This window comes from Glycine max, chromosome 10, assembly GCF_000004515.6.
Source record: "Glycine max cultivar Williams 82 chromosome 10, Glycine_max_v4.0, whole genome shotgun sequence".
NCBI classification, from domain to species: domain Eukaryota; kingdom Viridiplantae; phylum Streptophyta; class Magnoliopsida; order Fabales; family Fabaceae; genus Glycine; species Glycine max.
The window spans coordinates 47,656,277-47,675,184 of record NC_038246.2 but is presented as its reverse complement, the minus strand read 5'-3'; the positions used below and the strand labels follow the sequence as shown (position 1 = coordinate 47,675,184).

The 18,908-nt window shown below is 30.9% G+C and overlaps 2 protein-coding genes and 1 long non-coding RNA gene across 3 annotated transcripts; all 3 read right to left on the bottom strand.

Annotated features, from left to right (window-relative positions):
* Positions 1-5,682: 5,682 nt before the first annotated feature.
* On the bottom strand, positions 5,683-6,963 carry PM24 (seed maturation protein PM24). Its single transcript, NM_001250577.2, has 2 exons — positions 6,544-6,963; positions 5,683-6,335 (listed from the first exon to the last, which is right to left on the bottom strand). Exons 1-2 carry the CDS (start codon positions 6,862-6,864, stop codon positions 5,886-5,888), a joined length of 771 nt encoding a protein of 256 aa, NP_001237506.2. The 5' UTR covers positions 6,865-6,963; the 3' UTR covers positions 5,683-5,885.
* Positions 6,964-11,569: 4,606 nt separating this feature from the next.
* Positions 11,570-12,824, bottom strand: LOC112998112 (uncharacterized). The gene is made up of 2 exons (XR_003263120.2): positions 12,314-12,824; positions 11,570-11,882 (listed from the first exon to the last, which is right to left on the bottom strand). It is a non-coding gene; the product is annotated as an uncharacterized lncRNA (long non-coding RNA).
* A 5,051-nt stretch (positions 12,825-17,875) lies between these two features.
* On the bottom strand, positions 17,876-18,872 carry LOC100778094 (uncharacterized). The gene has a single exon (XM_003536482.5). The coding sequence runs from the start codon at positions 18,696-18,698 to the stop codon at positions 18,114-18,116; it is 585 nt and encodes a 194-aa protein (XP_003536530.1). The 5' UTR covers positions 18,699-18,872; the 3' UTR covers positions 17,876-18,113.
* Positions 18,873-18,908: the final 36 nt, after the last annotated feature.

Sequence of the window (18,908 nt, the reverse complement as noted above, 5' to 3'; positions counted from 1 at the left end):
TAACTCGATTTCTTGACGCAAAATACTATCTTAACACCATGTACAGTTAAATTTTAGAATGAAAGAAGTATAAATCTTAAATTAAGATATATTTTATAATTATATATTTTAAAATAAACAATTTTATGATAAATATAGTATTATGTTTTACAAAATATTATTTATTAAATAATTTTTTATTATAAATATATAATATTATTCAAAGAACTTATATTTTTTCAGACATTAGACAGGATTGAGACTGCACAATATACAAATTGAATAAATTCTAAAAAATAATACTGAGTGTATTTTTAAATCTTGAATCCGTCAAAATCAACTTCAGAGTTAATCAAGCTAGCTAGCAAACAGAGTTAGATCATTCTCACCCTTAACTATTATTTTAATTTGTAACATTTTTTATGAAATTTATTAGTCTCGTTTCTTATTTGATAGTCTTACTTATGATTTTATAGTTTTTAATAGATTTTAATTAATAATAAATACTATATTAAAAGAAATGTGCTAAAAGAATGTGTTAACAGTGCTGCTATTTTTTATGCTAGTATTTTAACTCGTAGGAAAAAAAAAAACTAGTATTTTACCTCTAACATTTTTGTAATTAATTCATTCATAAATATTTGTCGCTTGATGTTGATAGTAAAGTGCTATCATTGTATTTGTATGTGATAGATTGAGAACGAGACACGAGGGAAAGTTAGAAGAGCTTTGTGTGGGAAATAAGAGGGCAAACATAAATTTTCACAGCTTTTGTGTTCACGGGTTTTCCAATATATATAGTCTTTTTAAGGGTACAATTCATAACTTCATTTTGGTGCAAACAAGAAAATGTCTTAGTAAACCTTATGTCCCTTCGATCAAGGTAAAGGGCATTAACTATGAATGTTCTCATAGTTATTTTACACAATTTTTTTTAATGCGTGATGGTTTCCGAATTAGACACATTTTAATATAGGAATTAGATTAACATAAAATTATAAATAAAAAATTCATACATGGGGGAATCCCTACACAGGACTCGTACACATGGGTGGTCCCAATAGAGGAGTCAGAGACCAATTCGGCAATTCCTGGTCCAGGATTGGCTTGAATATTTTTTGAAAAATATTTTTTTTCTCGCATGTGTTTATTTGGATTAAATTTTTTGTTTATGTTTAACAATATTATCTCCAAGTGATTTTATGAAAATAGTTTTATTTCAATATTCTGAAGTAAATTTTAAATTATACAAAAATATATTGTTGCATATTATAAAAGCTATTGTATTTTTTTATTGAAGAAGAATAATATTTTTTTTGGGTGAAATAAAGAAGAATATTATTGCAACTTGCAAGTGTGGAGTGTATATAATAATTATAATTTATTTTAATGTATGGATGGCATATAACATCATTATACTGGGAATGAAAGAGTCAGGTCTAAAGGGATATAAACTCATCAGCCAAAAAAGAGTGGGGAAGAGGGGGAACATTTTTTTTAACTACTATAATTGGGGACGATATTTACCGGAAGAAGTAAGTCAAATTTTAGAATTGAGTAAATTCTACAAAAGTATAAAAACTTGTGATTGTTGATATATGTAAAGATATAATTTTTCAATTAAGTGGTAGGTGTTTCTAAAATTCTGTTATTTGTGTGTTTTCAAGGAATTTGGTAGCTTGTGTTTTTGTAATGCTTGTGTTGAATCTAGATAGTTGCCGAAAGATGAAAATAAGAAGGAAGATCAAAATTGGAGTCAAAGTTACTCCAAAAACATTTTATAATTAAGATTATCTTGGGTAAGATATTTTAATTTTTTTAATTAGTTGAAAAAAATTGTTTAATTGTTTGATAAACAAGTTTATTTTAATAATTTTTAGTATTTTTTAAAATATTATTTGAAGTAGTGCTTTTTTAAATGATAGCCTCTAGTTTCTGGTTTTTTATATTTTTTATTTTTTATCCTTAATATATTTATCAAAATTTTTGCTTATCCTTTTAAATAAATCATATTTTATTATTTTTTAGTTATTTTATATATTTTTTAATTAGTTCAACAACTCATTTTACCGAACACTAATTTAATGAGTTAATTTTTTAACTTTCAAGTTATCGCTTATCTTGTTAAACATAACCTAAGTTTTATTTCTTACATAATTTATCATTTTTTATTTTTGTACTCTAATTTTATTTATTAATTAAAGTTTAACAACTATTTTTTCACCCAAATAAAAAAATATTTATCCAAATAATATAACTCAAAAATTATTTACACATAATACAAAATACTATTCATGATGAGAAATTAGTCCCTCAAACCGATTTGTCATCTTCATTTTTTTACATATTATCAAATCACCATGAACCAATTTCATAACATCCTTTTTTTTTTCTTTCTAAATCAACCTTACCAAATGGGTTTCTTAAGAAACCAATTTGGTAAGGTGATCTTTTTAAAACATAGTTTAGAATGTGATCATTTTTTTTGTTATTTCTTTTAGTTTTTTTTTATTTTTTTATAAATTGTTTTCTATTTTTTCTTACATTTTAAAGAGAATTTTTTGTTTTAATCTATTTAAATATTTAATTTGGTCTATTAATCTATTTAAAGATCAGTTTTATATTAAAAAATTTACATAAGTCTAATTTTTCTTTATTTTGGATAATAGATTCATCTTAAAATATAATAAAAGTACCATCCTAAAATTGTTTTTTAAGAACACTTTCTCTTAAATTAACTTCATTTCATTTTAAACAACAAATAAAATTTTAAAAAAATAACAAAAATAATACAAAGTTTTCTCAAAACTAAAAATTATTTTCAGTTTAAACAATATAAACATAAATATAAATAATTAAAACAAAAAAATTATTTTTTTTCAAAACCAAATAAATTAAAAAAGAAATATAAAAAAAACATGTTATGAAATGGGGTTGGTTAGAAAAACAAATAAACACACATGTTATTTCTCATGAATCAATTTCATAAAGAGGGAATTGATTTCTAAATTAAGACCAAAAAAAATAACATTGTTCACGTTAAAAAATCAGTTTTTGAATAATCAATTTCTTAACATTGAATAATAATTTATATCATTTATATAAATATTTTTATACTTATATTATTTGTGTAAATATTTTTATTATTATTTACGTGAAAACTCGTTTAACAACTATCTCTGTTCAACCTTTCAATTTATAGTAATTAATATAATTACTATCTTGCGACATAGTTTATCTCAACTTAGATTCTAAAGAAAAATCAATTTTAAAAAACTTGTTTTGACATTAAGATTAGTTATAAGTATTATTTAAAAAAATATGCCAAGGTATCACAGTACCATTAATAGATCCCAACTTTATTGGGCTAGGTAAATAATAGTATGTTTATCACATAATAATTTAAAATATATTAAAAAATTATATTAGATGGGGCCTAAGGAGCTGTTTTATTGAATATAAATTATTTTTGAAGTAATTATTAATAAAATAATAAATTTTATCATCCGTAAAAAGTCATAACTATATAATAATATAAACTTTTTATACTGAGTAATTTTTTACTCTTTCAACGCATTATAATGAAATTCATAAAAATTAAAAAAATGATAATAACATAGCTTTCAGCTGACTAGCTATAGAATTGTCAGTGTATGGAGTAATTTAATTACCGATTTGAGCTTCCTAGTTCCTGTTGAATTAAAAGTGTTCTCACATACGTTATTCCCTATTTTTTTTTTTATTTACAACGACACAACAAGATTAGGACATTGTACATTGTACATACTAGTAAAACTCCACCATGGGTCGAGCCTGCATTATTTCCTATTTGATTAATGGTGTCAAACTGTGAACTCTGTCCCATGACCAGACAAGAATTTTAATGCGCTTCATTGACCAACCAGTCTTGAGGCTTCTATTTGTCCTTCCATTTACTGAGATTTCTTTTCTTATCTTCGTTAAATTTCAATCATCACTCGAGCTAGAATCTAAGTAGTAACTAGCATAATAGTATATGAAACAAAACGAATGCAAAAATATATAGCATTTAAACTTGAATCTTTCTTCATGCATATGACATGCATATCATATCCACCGACTCCTCTGCAACAATCCTCCCACCTCAAAAATTAAAAGAGAAAAGAAATTCAAATAAGCAACATTTATTGGCACGTTCCAGTAGGCAAAAACGAACACGGAAAGGATAAGTGAAATTATATAAAAACATTATATCGTATTATTCATTCAACATCTTTTTATAGCGCGCATTTTTATAGTACTATATTTTTTTTTCTTTAATATATATGTCAATTGTCTTATTTTCTCTTTCTTTTTGTGATAAGAGAAAAAAAATATTTTATGATTATTATATAGTATTATTATATATGCATGGCATGCAAAGAGAAAGTGGGATTCTGGGCGACAAAGTTCCCCCCACACTTAGAACTAGCTTGTTATTGTTATATATGTTAGTAAGACTCTCTTTGTCATCTGCAGCTGTCCCATGTGAGTATGACTGTCCTTCCCTCCTCCTCTAATGGAATCACGTGAATGCATGATCATCTTTGTCCTTCCCATTCCCCTTTCCCCTTTCTAGCTATATATATGCTACCAACTTATAAAGAGAGGGTCCGCAATATGCTCTATTTTTGTGGCCTCATTTTTATACTTGCCATTTTCAATTCTTATTATGTGTTCTTAACCGCTGGATGTGACAATGATTTGATCACCAATATAATGCACATATTTTTAATATTTTCTTGATCTAGAATTCTAGTAAGTATTTATCTAATTCAATCCTATAAAAAAAAGTGAAAATTATTCTCAGTTATGTACTCTATTTAGAAAAGTAATACTTCGAAATTTTCCAATTAATCAACGTGAGCCGTTAAAATTTAAAATTAATTGATGTTCATGTAAAGTAAAATATGATTGTAATTTAGTGATTCTTGGATTGTTATGAGGAGCTTTATGGTTAAAATGAGAGTACAATTCCCCCACTGACTGCAAAGTGCAAATGGACGAGGTACTGTCTAAAGTTGTTTGCTTGTTAGTTATCAGCGTTTTAATCTGATAAAGGTCAGAACAAAGCCATGATGATGATGTTCTTGATCGGATTCACCGGAGATGAAGAATGAGCAGGCCATTGGGATTTTGTTTCACGGCCTCAACCCACCAATAGAGTCAACTTTGAGGTCCACTCCACTCCAACAGCCTGGCCCATTTTATGTCAGTACCAAACTTGTTTTGTTTTTTTCTGTAATTAGATGATAGCTAACTATTAACTAGCAAATTTTAGATAAATAATCATACCAAAATTGTTATTTCCCGAATTAAATAAAAACGTAACAATTCAATTGTTTTGTTTTAGTAAAATAATTGATTACGGATATGTTTCTATCCTGTCATAAACAAACACAATTATATTTTTTTATATATTTTTCTACATAATCTTTTAGAATTCTGTTTTTTCCTATCTTAATTATTAAGTATTTTCCTATCATAGTTATATATTATCCCCAAACAATGTATACAACTACAAATACAATTTTTTTCAAAGAATAAAATTATTATGATTAAAGGAAAAGGTACCTAATAACTTCTACATTTTGGGTTGGGTTCTAACTGGAATGATTGCAAATAAGAAATTACAAGATTAGCTAGAACACACATTATTAACAACTAACTGATAAGGTGGCACAGACATCATCCATAGCATAGTATACATCACCTTTAAGTAGAGTCCTTAAAAGATACCAGAAAAGTAGTAACATATCTCACAAGCTTAAAAGAAAGAAACAACATGTTGCAGCACCACTTACAGTTATACAACACATATATCAACAGGCCACTCCTCACACATCATGAAACACAGGTATGATTATCAACATACATAACACTACTTTTTACTTAACATTTTCATTGAGCCTAGCAGCAGCCGCAACAGAAGCGGCTACCCCACCGGGAGTGGCGGTGGCATCGGGGTTGTTCCTGGCCTCAGCACTCGCCACCCCTTCAGCATCTTGCAGCGTCGCGGCCTTGTCCGCGGGCAATTTGGCGGTTGCTCCGGTCAGAACGTCGGCAAGCTTGACCTTGTCCTGGTCATGCTTGCAGTCAGCATTATAAGCAGCAGCTGATTGAGCCATAGCCGCAAGTCCTCCCGGCGTTATAACGTTACTTCCCGTTGCTCTAACCTCCGCCGCCTGAATCGCTGAGGCATCACTCTGATCCACCGGCTTGTGACCCACCGTCTGTGCCGTGGCCTCCAATGCCTCTCCTATTGTTATAGCACTCTCCTTAATTGCACTGGTTCGTCCAGCCTCAACTGGATTTGGCTCCACATACTGTTCCACTACCTTCAAATATACAACAACATCCAGCAGTAGAAGTGAAGCTTAATGTTTTGAGTTTTGAGTTTAATGTGTTGTACGGATATTTAAACTCTCTATTGCACATCATACAATATAATAAAAAAAATAATGATTTGTAAAGTAGTGATGTTCATCGGTTCATGTATCATCTTTAACAAAAAAAAATAAAATAGAAAAAGGAAAAAAATATAACCTGGCCACCAACAGCCTCGGTTATTATGCGTCTTCCATGGAATGTAGTTTCTGTGACTGTGACGCCATGGTCGCCGGTGATGTCGGTGACGTCCTGGTGACCGACAAGACCAGCCTGTTCATTCCTTGTGGCGGCGGATTGCATGACGGAAGAAGCTCCGCCGGGTTGGGTTTTTCCGAGTACTCGAGCTTCCGCGCTTTGCATCATGGCAGCATCTTCCGGTGCAATGGGCATCTGTGCAAGGTCACCGTAGACGTCAAAAACGTCGCCGTATTTGATGGGGTCTTGGCCTTGGGGGCGCCTTGGCTGCTCCTGACTCATCTTCGCTCCCTTTGATATTCTGTGGCTGAATTTCGTTCAGAAAATTAAAGGTGTTGAAGTTAACTTGAGTGTTTTGGTTTTGTAATGGAAGTTGGGTGTAGCTCGCTCGATGAAGAGCTGGTATAAATAACTTTTAATGGAGGTGGGAAGAGAGACTACGTGGCCAAACGTTACACTTGGCAACAGTATCAGTGGTAGAAGGGGAACGTGTCATGCTCATTTGAAAACCATCTAGCTTCTTTTTGCATTTGATTTTAGAAAAGTTCTGTACATGCTGATTTTATATATATATATTTTAATTATGTGACTTGTTATAAAATTAAACATAAATTAGAATTTTCAATTATATATTATATTTATTACTACTAAAAGATATAGAATTAAAGTTTATATCTCGTATACAATTGGCGGTGGACGGTGGCAGTTGCAATACCATTTAGGGATTCGAGATATTTCTATACGTTCTTAGAAATAATAAGAAACCAAATTAATTAGTGTCCCATTTTCATTTGAATACCTTTTTCTAGCATACTTCCACATTTTCGTTTCTGCACTCAGGTTCAAAGCTGAAAACTTTGATATGTATCACCACAATATAATATATACGCAAAGTGAAAAATACTTTCTAACCAATGAATGTATGTTTCATTTGGATTTATAGAAGCTAGACAAGTCTGAGAATCAGTTTTAGATTGATAGGGCAGTAAAATTCTTACATGATCTTTTTGTATACTTTTATCATTCAGCTATATAATTTTGCAATAGTCTACCAAAACAAGAGTAAAAGAAACTAATTATGCAAATATAATCTAAACGAATTTTGACCTCTTCTACAGTTCCAATTCAGTTAATTTTACATATTCTTGATATTTTATTTTATGATTTTTTTATGACATGCATTAATTAGAATTTATAGTTATATAATGCTGTCTTCGTTGTTATATATAAAAAATAAATCAATTCATCAAAAACAATAAAAATAGTTAAGTTGATTAACTTTAATTAATAATATCATAAATTTAAATTTTATTTCAAAATTATATCTTGAATTAAATGTTTACGTGATAGTTATATTTAATAATATTATTCATAGCTAACTTTTTTCACCAATGAACTATGAATAGGTTTTGTTAACTCATTGACAAGTGTATCAAATTGTCTCAAGTAGTAAAATATTCAGAAGTTTGAATGTTGAATCCACACAGAATTTATTTGTATTTAGATTGATGTAAACTCAATTTACACGCAAGAGATAAAAAATTTAAATAAAATTTAAAGAAAGTAAGAGAGAGGAAGGATAAGAAATTTAAAATAAAAGATTAGGAAATAAGATAAAAATTAAAGAGATAAAAGACTAAAATAAAAGATAAGAAATATAGAAAATAAAATAGATAAGATAAGAAAAGCAAAAGATAAAGATAACGATAAAAAAGATAAATTTAGAATGTCATAATGTTGGAACCTAACATGTCTTGTTTGCCTAAGATGTATTCTTTTATATTTTTCTCTATCAATTTAGTGAATTTTTTCTACCCACCTCTGATGACAAGCTTATCTTAGCTATCTATCTCCCAAAGACTAAAGACTCAATAGATAAAATACATAAAATTCTAATTCTAAATGTTTGTCTTGATGCATGAGCATAATACAATTACTCTATGTCTAGCAATGATTTTATTAAGATATCATTTCCTTTGAGTTCTATTAGAAATTACCATATTTCGAGCGACTAATCCCTAAAGCTGATGCATGTAAGACCTTCCTTATATTTCTATTAAAGATTACTCTCTTTCGAGCGCCTAACCCCTAAAGATGATGCAAGGATGAATGATAAGATAATAAGAAAGAAAACACATATTTGCATTGATAGATATAAAACATACAATACATCTTTTGGTTTTTTAGGCCTGCCAGACCCTAACTAAAGAGGTTTAATCTCTCATTGTCATAAAAGGTTTTACACTTTAGGGGTTGGCATGGATAGAAGAAGAGAGATGGATAGAGGAGGAAAAGGGAATAATAGATATAGATAAAGGGTTCCCCCTATTAGAAATACTCAAGTTTATGATGTATTCATTAGAAGACTCTGAGTCTTTGGGGTGGTGTTGTCTCCTATTAGAGATACTCAAGCTTATGATTATTCACTAGAGGCTATGAGTCTTTGGAGTGGTGTTGTCTCGATGTGTAGGTTATGTCTTTCCCTTCTGCTTCCTACTCCTTTTATAAGATTTAGGTAACTTACTTTTCATACTCACTTCGCGCTTAGTGCAGGCTTTCGCGCTAAGCGTGTCTTTGGACTTCTTTGTGGGTCTTTTTTGTGCTAAGCGTGAGTTGACTGCTAAGCTAGGTGCGCACTAAGTGGGTTGTCCAATTCTTTCAATTTGTTTTTTCAAGGTTTTTTCTTCCAATTTTTGCATCAATTTTCCTCCAAAGCACTTGAAATCTTCTTCTTTTAAATTCTACTAATAAAAACTACAAAGATATTAATTTCTTTATTATTTCATTAAAAATAACAGTAAAATAAAAAAATTGCAATCATTCTTAGTCATATGTTTCTTATATTTAGAGAAAAAATTATCATTTGTTTCTTATATTTAAGAATGGAGGTAGTATCTCTAACTTATTAAAGAATTTTATATCAACAAATTAAGAGTGTGCTTAACCCATCTTTTTTTTTTTTTGTTTATCTTCTCTTTAAAATGAGAAATTAGGTTAAATACATTTTTTTAGTTCAGATCCGATCCAACAAGCCAACATGCTAGGCAGACTCAACTCTTTTTTGTCATCTCTATTTTTAAATATTTTATCTTTTGAAATTATTAATTAAATTAATTTATTTAAAATATATGTAATCAAATTTTAACTTAATTTTTATCAATTAAGTATTTTTTACAATTGTAACATTAAATTTTGTTTGATGTATATATTTAAATACTTTTATGTATTTTTTAAGGTGAAAATAAATTTATGTTAATTAAAATATTTTTACAGTATTTTTTATCAATATAATCTTCCATAGTTCCGTTGAGTGTGATAATTAGTATTAAATGAATATAATTCTTTTTACCAGAATACATTTTAGTTTAAAATTGGGAGCTTTAAAATTAAAAAATAAAAATCATAAATTTTTTTTTAACTTTAATTAATAAAAATTACTTTTCATTAAAGGTACTGTTATATAGAAAGCTACTACAAAAAATAAAAATTGAACGGTGCAATAAACAAAAAAGGCATTGAGAATAGCAACACATGATAACTATACACATAAATTGGTGCATACATAATTAAAATACAAACTAGCTGAACCATCAATGGAAGCCCAAACCGAAATCTGGGCATTTGGCTTTGGCATAGATCAAAGGACCAGTTTCCTTGATGTGTATGGTGCAAGACGTCATTGCTTATTTTTTTAGTTAAAGAAAATATTTTATGAAAAAGAGAGAATTTTCTAAGTTCTCGTTTTGAATGAAATGCATTATATCTACATAACAACCCAGACCTAGTCTAGCTAATTGCTGTAGTAAGGTATATGAAGCTAAAGAAAATATATGGTAGAAATTTACAATCACATTACACCTCCCATGCACAATTCTTGTTGCCATTGCGCAAAAACAATTCTTGTTGCTATCATCATTGCGCATAAATAGGCCATACCCATGCACAATATTCACGAGTGCTTACAAAAACTCACCAGGATTTCATACAACTAACTTCACTTTTACTTGACACTCCTAAATTATTTCATCAACTATATCTATCTTACAAATCATACATCACAAGAAATATATTTTAAGAAATATAAAAATTATTGAAAGTTGTATAAGTTATAAAATTTAATCAACCTCTCATTAATTAATATAATATGTAACACTTTCTCTCACACTTCAGGAAAAAGGGACTAAAATTAAAATTAATTTCAGTATTAACCAAATTAACAAGTACTTATTCTTACTCATAAGAACTTTCTTCTTAAGATCTCCGATGGATTTACCATCATGTATTTGTTTCAAATGTCTTAATGAACTTCCCTTATTGATTATATCTTCGATATTTCATATACTAATATTTTCTTTCCTAGAAGTTTTAATAAGAGAATAAGTTAAATCTATTTTTTTTTGTTCATGACATTAAATATATGACTAATCTTCACCATAAAATTGATCATTTTCAATGAAATCTTTCTTTTTAATCATACTCTTCTCTATCACCTTTTTTTAATCAAAAAGTTTAAATTTAAAAACTTTTCAATCATACTCTTCTTTATCATTTTTTTAATCAAAAAGTTCAAATTGAAGAATTTACTTAAGAATATTGGATTTATTAGTTGAACCAATAATTTATTAATAACTAAGTAATCAAATTTATTTTTTATTTCATATTATATTTATATATATATATATATATATTATCTTTTTAACAATTTTTTATACATTATATTTTTAACAATTGCTTTACCATATTATTTATGGATTTTAAATTCACAGAGAAATCTGTCAAGAGATTTTTCAAACACTCAATCTAATAAACAACCATTTCTAGAAAAATAAACTTTGACTTCATATATTATTTCTAGAGAGAAAGAGAAAAATAATATATGTCAGTTAATTATTTATGATTAAAGGAAAAGGGTACCGAATAAATTCTAAGTCATTTTGGGATCTCGAATGATTGCAAATAAGAAATTATAAAAGATTGAAACACAAAATTAAGTTATAACCAAAGAAATCCATAGCATAGGATAAGTAGAGTCTTTACAACAAAACTAGAGCAGTAATATACCTGAGAAAGACTTATACATTATAAACTATACAGTCTACAACACAAGACAGCACTCCTCACAAGTATATCATTATTAGCATTCTCATTGAGTATAGCAGCTGCCGCCACCCTTTCAGCATCTTGCAGCGGTCAGAACGTCGGCAAGCTTGACCTTGTCCTGCTCACTCTTGAGCCATAGCAGCCAACCCACCCTCCCCATCGCTCTCATCTCCGCCGCCTGCGTCACTCTGATCCACCGCCTTGTTACCCATATATTATGATGATGGGGAAGAGATGAATGAAAAAATATTATGAGTCGGAATCCTTTTTACTAAGAAAAAATAAAATTAATAACTATCATTTACAGATAAAAATATATATTTTCTTTGTCGTCGTGAAAAAAATATATTCTTAAATAATTATTATTTTAATTTTTTATATATCTTCTATGATATTAATGATATAGGTTATTAAAATTGAAAAAGAATTAATGGTAATAAGAATCACTTTAAAAATTATTATTATTTTTATTTGTTGATTAATTAATTTTTCTTTCATCTATCTGTGTAAAGGACCATTATAAATTTATAATGGCACCGAGAGAAAGCATATCAAAGCGCACACGATATTATAAGCAAGGGTTTGTAAAATAGTGAAATAAGAAAGAAAATAGAACCTGTCCAGCGACTACCTTAGTTACGTCGGTGGCAGTGAGTGACCTGGGCGAGCACTCTTTGCATCATGGCAGCATCTTCAGGCGCGACGGGCTTTTTTGCAAGGTTGCCGGAAACGTGGAAAACATCGCCATACTTGATGGGGTCTTGGTCTTTGGGACACCTTGGCTGTTCCTGACTCATCTTCGTATCCTGTTGCCGAATTGTGTTTAGTATTGGTTTTGTATTCCAGTTCAAGAGGTGGGAAGTGAGAATACGTGGCCAAGCGTTACACCTGCAACAAGATCAGTGGTAGCATGGGGACGTCTCATGCTCATTTCACAACCTTCTAGCTTCTTTTTGCAAAGTATGTACTAGTATTTGTTTATAGAAAAGTAAATGCACTCTCTTAGCATCTTAGCATAGGTCAATATGTAACTAACTAGAGATAGTTTAGTCAGTTAATTTAACTTGATTATTATGTAATTAGAATTAACTTGGTTAGTTGTAAGTTATTTTTGTAACTAATTATATAACCAATTAACTGTATAATCAACTTTTGTAAATTAACTCATTCTATGTTAATCATGACTTCCTATATTTCTTTTTCTTTTTTTGTCTCTAGCTTCCTCTACCAGCTTTCTCTGCAAGTTTCTTCTTTATCCATGGAGGGGCACGAGTTCTATGACACTCTGTACATCTTATTGATGCCAATTATATATTTTAATCGTCTGACTTGTTTTCAAATTAAACATATTTCCTCCAATTGTATATTACTTTTACTTTATTGGATGCTCTTAATTGTTAGTCTTGGACGCCAAACCCTTAAAAATTCAATTTTTGTTACCATTCTCGGGGCCTTTTCCCCCTAACATCGTAAGATGTAATATGATCTTTTCTACCACAGTAAAAACATTTTATAAACGAACTACTAGAAATGCTAGCTAGGTGGAACAAATAAGTTTTTATAAGATTTTTCTTATTTGTCACGGTCGATTGCAACCCAACCTTACTTTGTCAAACATGCATCTTTTTATTTTATTTTATTAGTAGAGTATTTTGATTGTTCTCATTATAAACTTAGGAAGGTAGTTTATAAATAACCTATTTTCTTTGCTAAATCTTTGCAGTTTAAACTATCAAAGGAGTTGTAAGCAGATCTTACATGAAGAACATTCATGGATAAGTACTAATCATTTATTTTTATTTTTAATTTTTCCATTTCTTCTAGTAATTTTGAAATTTGGTTTTCTAAAACATAAATAAATGGGTTCTTCTTGGGAAGAAACAAATTTTGTTAGTCTTTTTTTTTTTTTTGTGAAGGAAATTTTGTTAGTCTTAAGGACTCACTATGAAGTTCTTCAATGACATATTGTAATTCATTATATGAGGGTAAAAGGTCGAGTTTTGAATTACTTGCTTCTTCATTTTCCGTATGATTATCCATTAGACAATTTATTTCTTCTTCAGTTCCTAAATCATCAAAGGAGTCCATATCGCTTTTCAACCAAACAACACATTTATTTGTTTCCTTGCTTCATCCAGTCGGTTCAATTCAAGCTCATGTTCCTAAAGCTTTCCAAATAAGGTGGCCAAGGTAATTGTGGTGAGATTCTTTGGTTCTGCCAACTGCAATCACCTAAGGTGGCATGTGCCAGCTTTGTTAATCATTTTCTCATTAGTAAGGTTCTTTCTCAATGAAGTAAGATGATTAATTATGTGAGTAAAGTGTTTTTGCATATCTTGTATACTCCCAATAGGTTTCATATAAAAGAGTTCGTAATCATAAGATTATTCAGACTAGCTCTTTTGACTTCACTAGTACTCTCATGGATAACTTGTGAAGCATCCTACTTTTTTTAGCAGTCTTATAATTTGAAATTCTAAAAAGTTCATCATACCTAGATGCATACAGTTTATAATGTTTTTGTAGCTTACAAATTGTATTGGACCTTTTTCTTATCATCATCAGTCCAATTACTTTTAGGCTTTTCCTTTTGTGCACCATACCGGTATGAGTTGTTTTCAACCACATCCCACACATTCGATAACTTCAATAAATAAATAAAAATCATTCTTTATTTTCAATAAGTGTATCTTTCACCATTGAAGACATGAACTTGGTTAATAATCTCGCCATCTTAAGGATCAAACATCATTAAAAGAGTTGGGATATCTTTTAGCATGATTCAAGTTATTTGTAGGTTAAGATAATGTTTAAGGTTATCAAACTTGAGAGCTTATGTAGACCAGTGAGAGTTTTATAAACTTAACTCATGGACTAGTAAGAGTTCATTTCATATAAAAATAATAACAAAATATCTATAAATAATATATTAATTAAACATTTCAACAATATAATAAAGCAAAATAGTAAATAATAAATTTCACGATACTTAAATAATCAAGTTTAATAACTTACAAATATTATAATAATGGTAGAACATTCCCATTAATGGCTTGATGTTATTAGAGAATAAGAGTTGATATTATTAGAGGTGATAATTTTTCGATTCATCAACAACACACTAAATGAAGATATGTTTGAACATTAAATAAACAAAAAATAACCCAAAATGACTTACGTTTTAATCTAATTTTTTTAACTTGTTGACTCATTGACTTGTTGACTCAGTTGCAAACTCTCAAATTTACTGAATTTACTTAGAATTTATCGAGTCTGCCCAAAGTCTATTAAAAAAAAATTACATATAAATCAACTCACAGAGAATAAATAAATTCATAAACTTACAAAAATTAATGAATTGATTTGAGAGTTTGATAACCATGATAATATTAATACAAATATTTTAAGAAAAATATTAATTACACTAATTATTATAAAGAATAAGTTTCTTTAACTGAAATGCCTTATTAAAAGAGCTGGAACATAGTCATTAATAATTGAAGTGAGAATGTGAGATACTGACAGGGACTCGGATATTATGAGGTACTTAAGTCTCACCTAGAGTAATATGAGATGTTTGATAGAGTATTTAAGTGCTTGATTTTTCGTTTATAATAGCTAACTTTTAAAGGAGGATTATCCAAGTGTTTGGGTGCTAACCAATTAGCAAAAGAGCTTTCCACCAAGGAACAGTACTATGATAGGGATTTGGACATTATTGGATACGTCAGTGGACTATTTAAGTACTTAACCATGGAAGCGAATGTTGGTATTGCAGTATGAAATACTTAAATTGCATATTTAAGCATAAAAGGGAGTATTCGGCCAAGCTTATTATATAAGGGACGAAAACTTGGATGGGACGTTTATTTTATTTATAAAAAAAAAGATCAACCGAGAACATCCATCTACCAGTAACCAAAAAATGAGATAAATAGGAAAAGGCAAGACGTAAGACAACATGATTCTCACGTAGTTTCAATAGTACAAAGTGGACGAATAAAATAATATTCTTTAGCAGAAGAGATGAGATTCAAATGCGCAAGTAAATAAGGACTTGGAATTGCTTTGTTTGAATGCCAATAAACCATCTTAGAGATATTTAAAAAGTAGATCTTTCTCACCTCACATAGGTAAACTGCACACATTATCAATATCCAAAGTAACATACATGAACCCAACCCCACGACATGCAGAAAATCGCCCCTATGTCCTAATAACCTGTGTAATATACAAATCTGCATCTATTCCCAAGTAACACGTCTCTGATGCCATTACTGAATTTTATATAAACAAGTCACACAGTCTGGATATAAGCCAAAGACATCTTTATCCTTTGAAATTAACATAGAACAAGCCAGAACAAAGACACCCAAATAAGGAAGCATGGTTACCACACGGAACACAAGTACATCACAACACCAATCATAGGAAACAACACGGCTATGATACAACATATAAAGTTAATTTTACATTAACGTAAAATAAAAATTTAAAATTACAAGACAGAATTCATGTTTTAAAAATGAGTATAAGTCCTTATAAACATAATAAAATGCTAAATTTATCAAATTACTGTGATATTTCAATCAATATTGATATGAAAATTTTAAAAAAAGTAAAAAATTAGCCAAAAGTATTTGAACTTAGGAAGTGTCCAACATGGAACAGTTACCATTTAAAAGTGTCCATACTTCATAGCAACCAGGCAACCATTATCAACCAAGAGAACATAGAGTCAAGAATTAGAAATTCATTCCTTTTTCACAACAGAGTGCAAATTATTTTAGCAGATCAAGTGAAAAACCAAACAGGTCATTAGAAGAATATTTAGGAGCAACATCAGCAAAAAAGAGACGTCACCGAGCAAATACCCCCCCCCCCCCCCCCCAATCCAAGTCTTTCATCAAATGATTATATTCATAAAACCACTATACATTACAATGAGATACCTTCCATGAGAACAAATGAGAAAATAAAAGTCTTGCCAAACATCCTAAAATCCCGTGACAGGAAAATATGAAACTGTGGAGTTTCAAGCATTTTATCACATCGCTCATCATGTGCAATGTAAAGAAGATGAAGTAAATAAAGTGGCATATAACCCCATTAAACAACCTCATTAACAACTTCCAAATCAAAGGACCAAAATTAAAATAAAAATCATGGAAAATCATACAAGTAGCAAGCAGAAGTTCAACAATGAATACATTATTCCCAACTGTTCAGTTCTTTTACAAAAATAAATTAAATTTTTTACCTAACAAGACTTTCTACCAGTGTCAAAGAATACCAGCTACAATGATTCCAGGATTTTCTCTCAATCCCTCTCTTTTTTAGCTTTCTGTCAACTTCTGCTAGCCTCTTCTCTTCTGGTTTTTCTCATTTTTCTTGTGTAAAAATTCCCTGAACTCTCTCTTCCTCCTACTTAAAAATGTCCCTTTGTTTCTCTCAACCACTTGTTACGTCAACCAAACTTTTCTTTGAGCTCCCCCCCAACCCAACCACCACCCCAGAAAATCTCAAAGTTGCAGAGTCAGATCCCTTTGAGTAGGTTCACATACTTTTCAAGATAATAAACAAGGTAGAGTACAGATTTGAAAGAAACATGTTGATTGAACAAACAATTTGGAAGGAAGAAAAATATCAGAATATCCTCCATTCCTCCCCCCTCCTCTTTCTGTGTTTCCCCCTCCCTTTCAAGAACACACTTTAAATGCATGGCTACACGGTTACCCCCTTCAAATATCAATTTTCAACGTTCTGCTAAAATTGACTAAGCATTAATTTTAGTTCCTAAAAGTCTGGGTTGACATTACTTTGATTCTTGAGAGATATAACTTAATACCTTAATCAAATAAAGTAATCCCAAAATCATCCTTAGTTCATAAGCCACGTGGTTAAGAGACTCAATTGATGTCATCATTTTTTTCTCTTATTGTGTGAACTAATATCATTCCATCTTTTAGGACTAAATTGATGTCAGTTATCATTCACAATCCAAACTAATAACATCAAGACAATCTTTCAGACCCAAAACAAAAGATTCCTCCCTAAGATATGTGCTACCTAAAGCCAACAAGGCATACAACTGCCACATGTTAATCAATTTCATAACCAGAGTTACCTACGTGGTGTTATTAAAAAGAGCAAACACACAATGGAAAGAACTGGAAATCAAAACACGCCTCAGTTACACCTGTTTTGGATAATTGCCATTGCCATGATGAATAAACCATTTTCCAGATAGAACATTTTTGTTCCTGATAGAACAATAGCAACAATAAAATTCACAGAGAAACTAGTTCCAACTTCCAACAACAACCTGAAATCTAACCGACATACTAACAAGGCCACGTTTGGAAAGGCAACAAGGCGTTAAAAAAAGAATCATTCATTACCTCACCCACTCTCATTCATTCATTCATCCATCACTGTACAAGCACAAGTCTACCACCGCCCATGCCTCTATCATCATCCCCATCATTCTCCTCTTCATGCCCCTTCGGCACCGTGACGATGAGTTCGCCATCGACGAACACCGCGCTCGCGAGCTCCGGCCGCGTCGATTCCGGCAACCGGAACCTCCACATATCGAGCTCCAGCTGGTCGAGCGAGAGCTCCACCGAGCCACCCTCCCTCACCACGATCTTCGTCACGCCGGGGTGGATTTCCACCGTGTGCGCCCTCACGTCGCCGATTCCGTCAGTCTCCGCCACGAACCGGAAGAAGTTAGGAGCCTCCTCCACCGCCACGTCGGCGTCGGAGCGGAAGGGAAGCTCCAGCACGCAGCTGAACACGTGCGGGAGTCGCCGGAGCTTCTTCCCGGCGATCCCCAACAGCGCCTGAGCCTCCGACATCGGATTCCCCCCGTCGCCGCCGAATTGGATAGAGATGTTGCGTTTTCGAGGAACAGGGTGGACCTTCATGATTCTGTTTCTACCGTGGAACGCTACAGAGGATTGCACCACCAAGATTAACACCGCGACGATGACCAGAGGCACCTTTTCTATCATAAAGGAACGGTTCTTCTTCTTCTTGGTCTTTCTTCTTCCCCCTTTATTTTCCGGGCGAAGACAAAACTGAAACCCTAACCCTAATTTCAATTTACGGCCGCGACGATGGCGTTTTGCGAATAAGAAAAGATATTATTATTGTTTTATTTAATTATTTATTTTCCCTTTCTCGAGAAAATCAGCAGGGACAAAATGCCTGGTAGAGGGCAC

What these genes read in the sequence shown, in the direction of transcription:
- LOC100778094 (XM_003536482.5), bottom strand. Translation starts at nt 18,698, where the DNA reads ATGATAGAAAAGGTGCCTCTGGTCATCGTCGCGGTGTTAATCTTGGTG.
- PM24 (NM_001250577.2), bottom strand. Translation starts at nt 6,864, where the DNA reads ATGAGTCAGGAGCAGCCAAGGCGCCCCCAAGGCCAAGACCCCATCAAA. An exon ending in CCGAGGCTGTTGGTGGCCAG is followed by an intron (nt 6,336 to 6,543) that starts GTTATATTTTTT and finishes GTATATTTGAAG; the next exon opens with GTAGTGGAACAGTATGTGGA.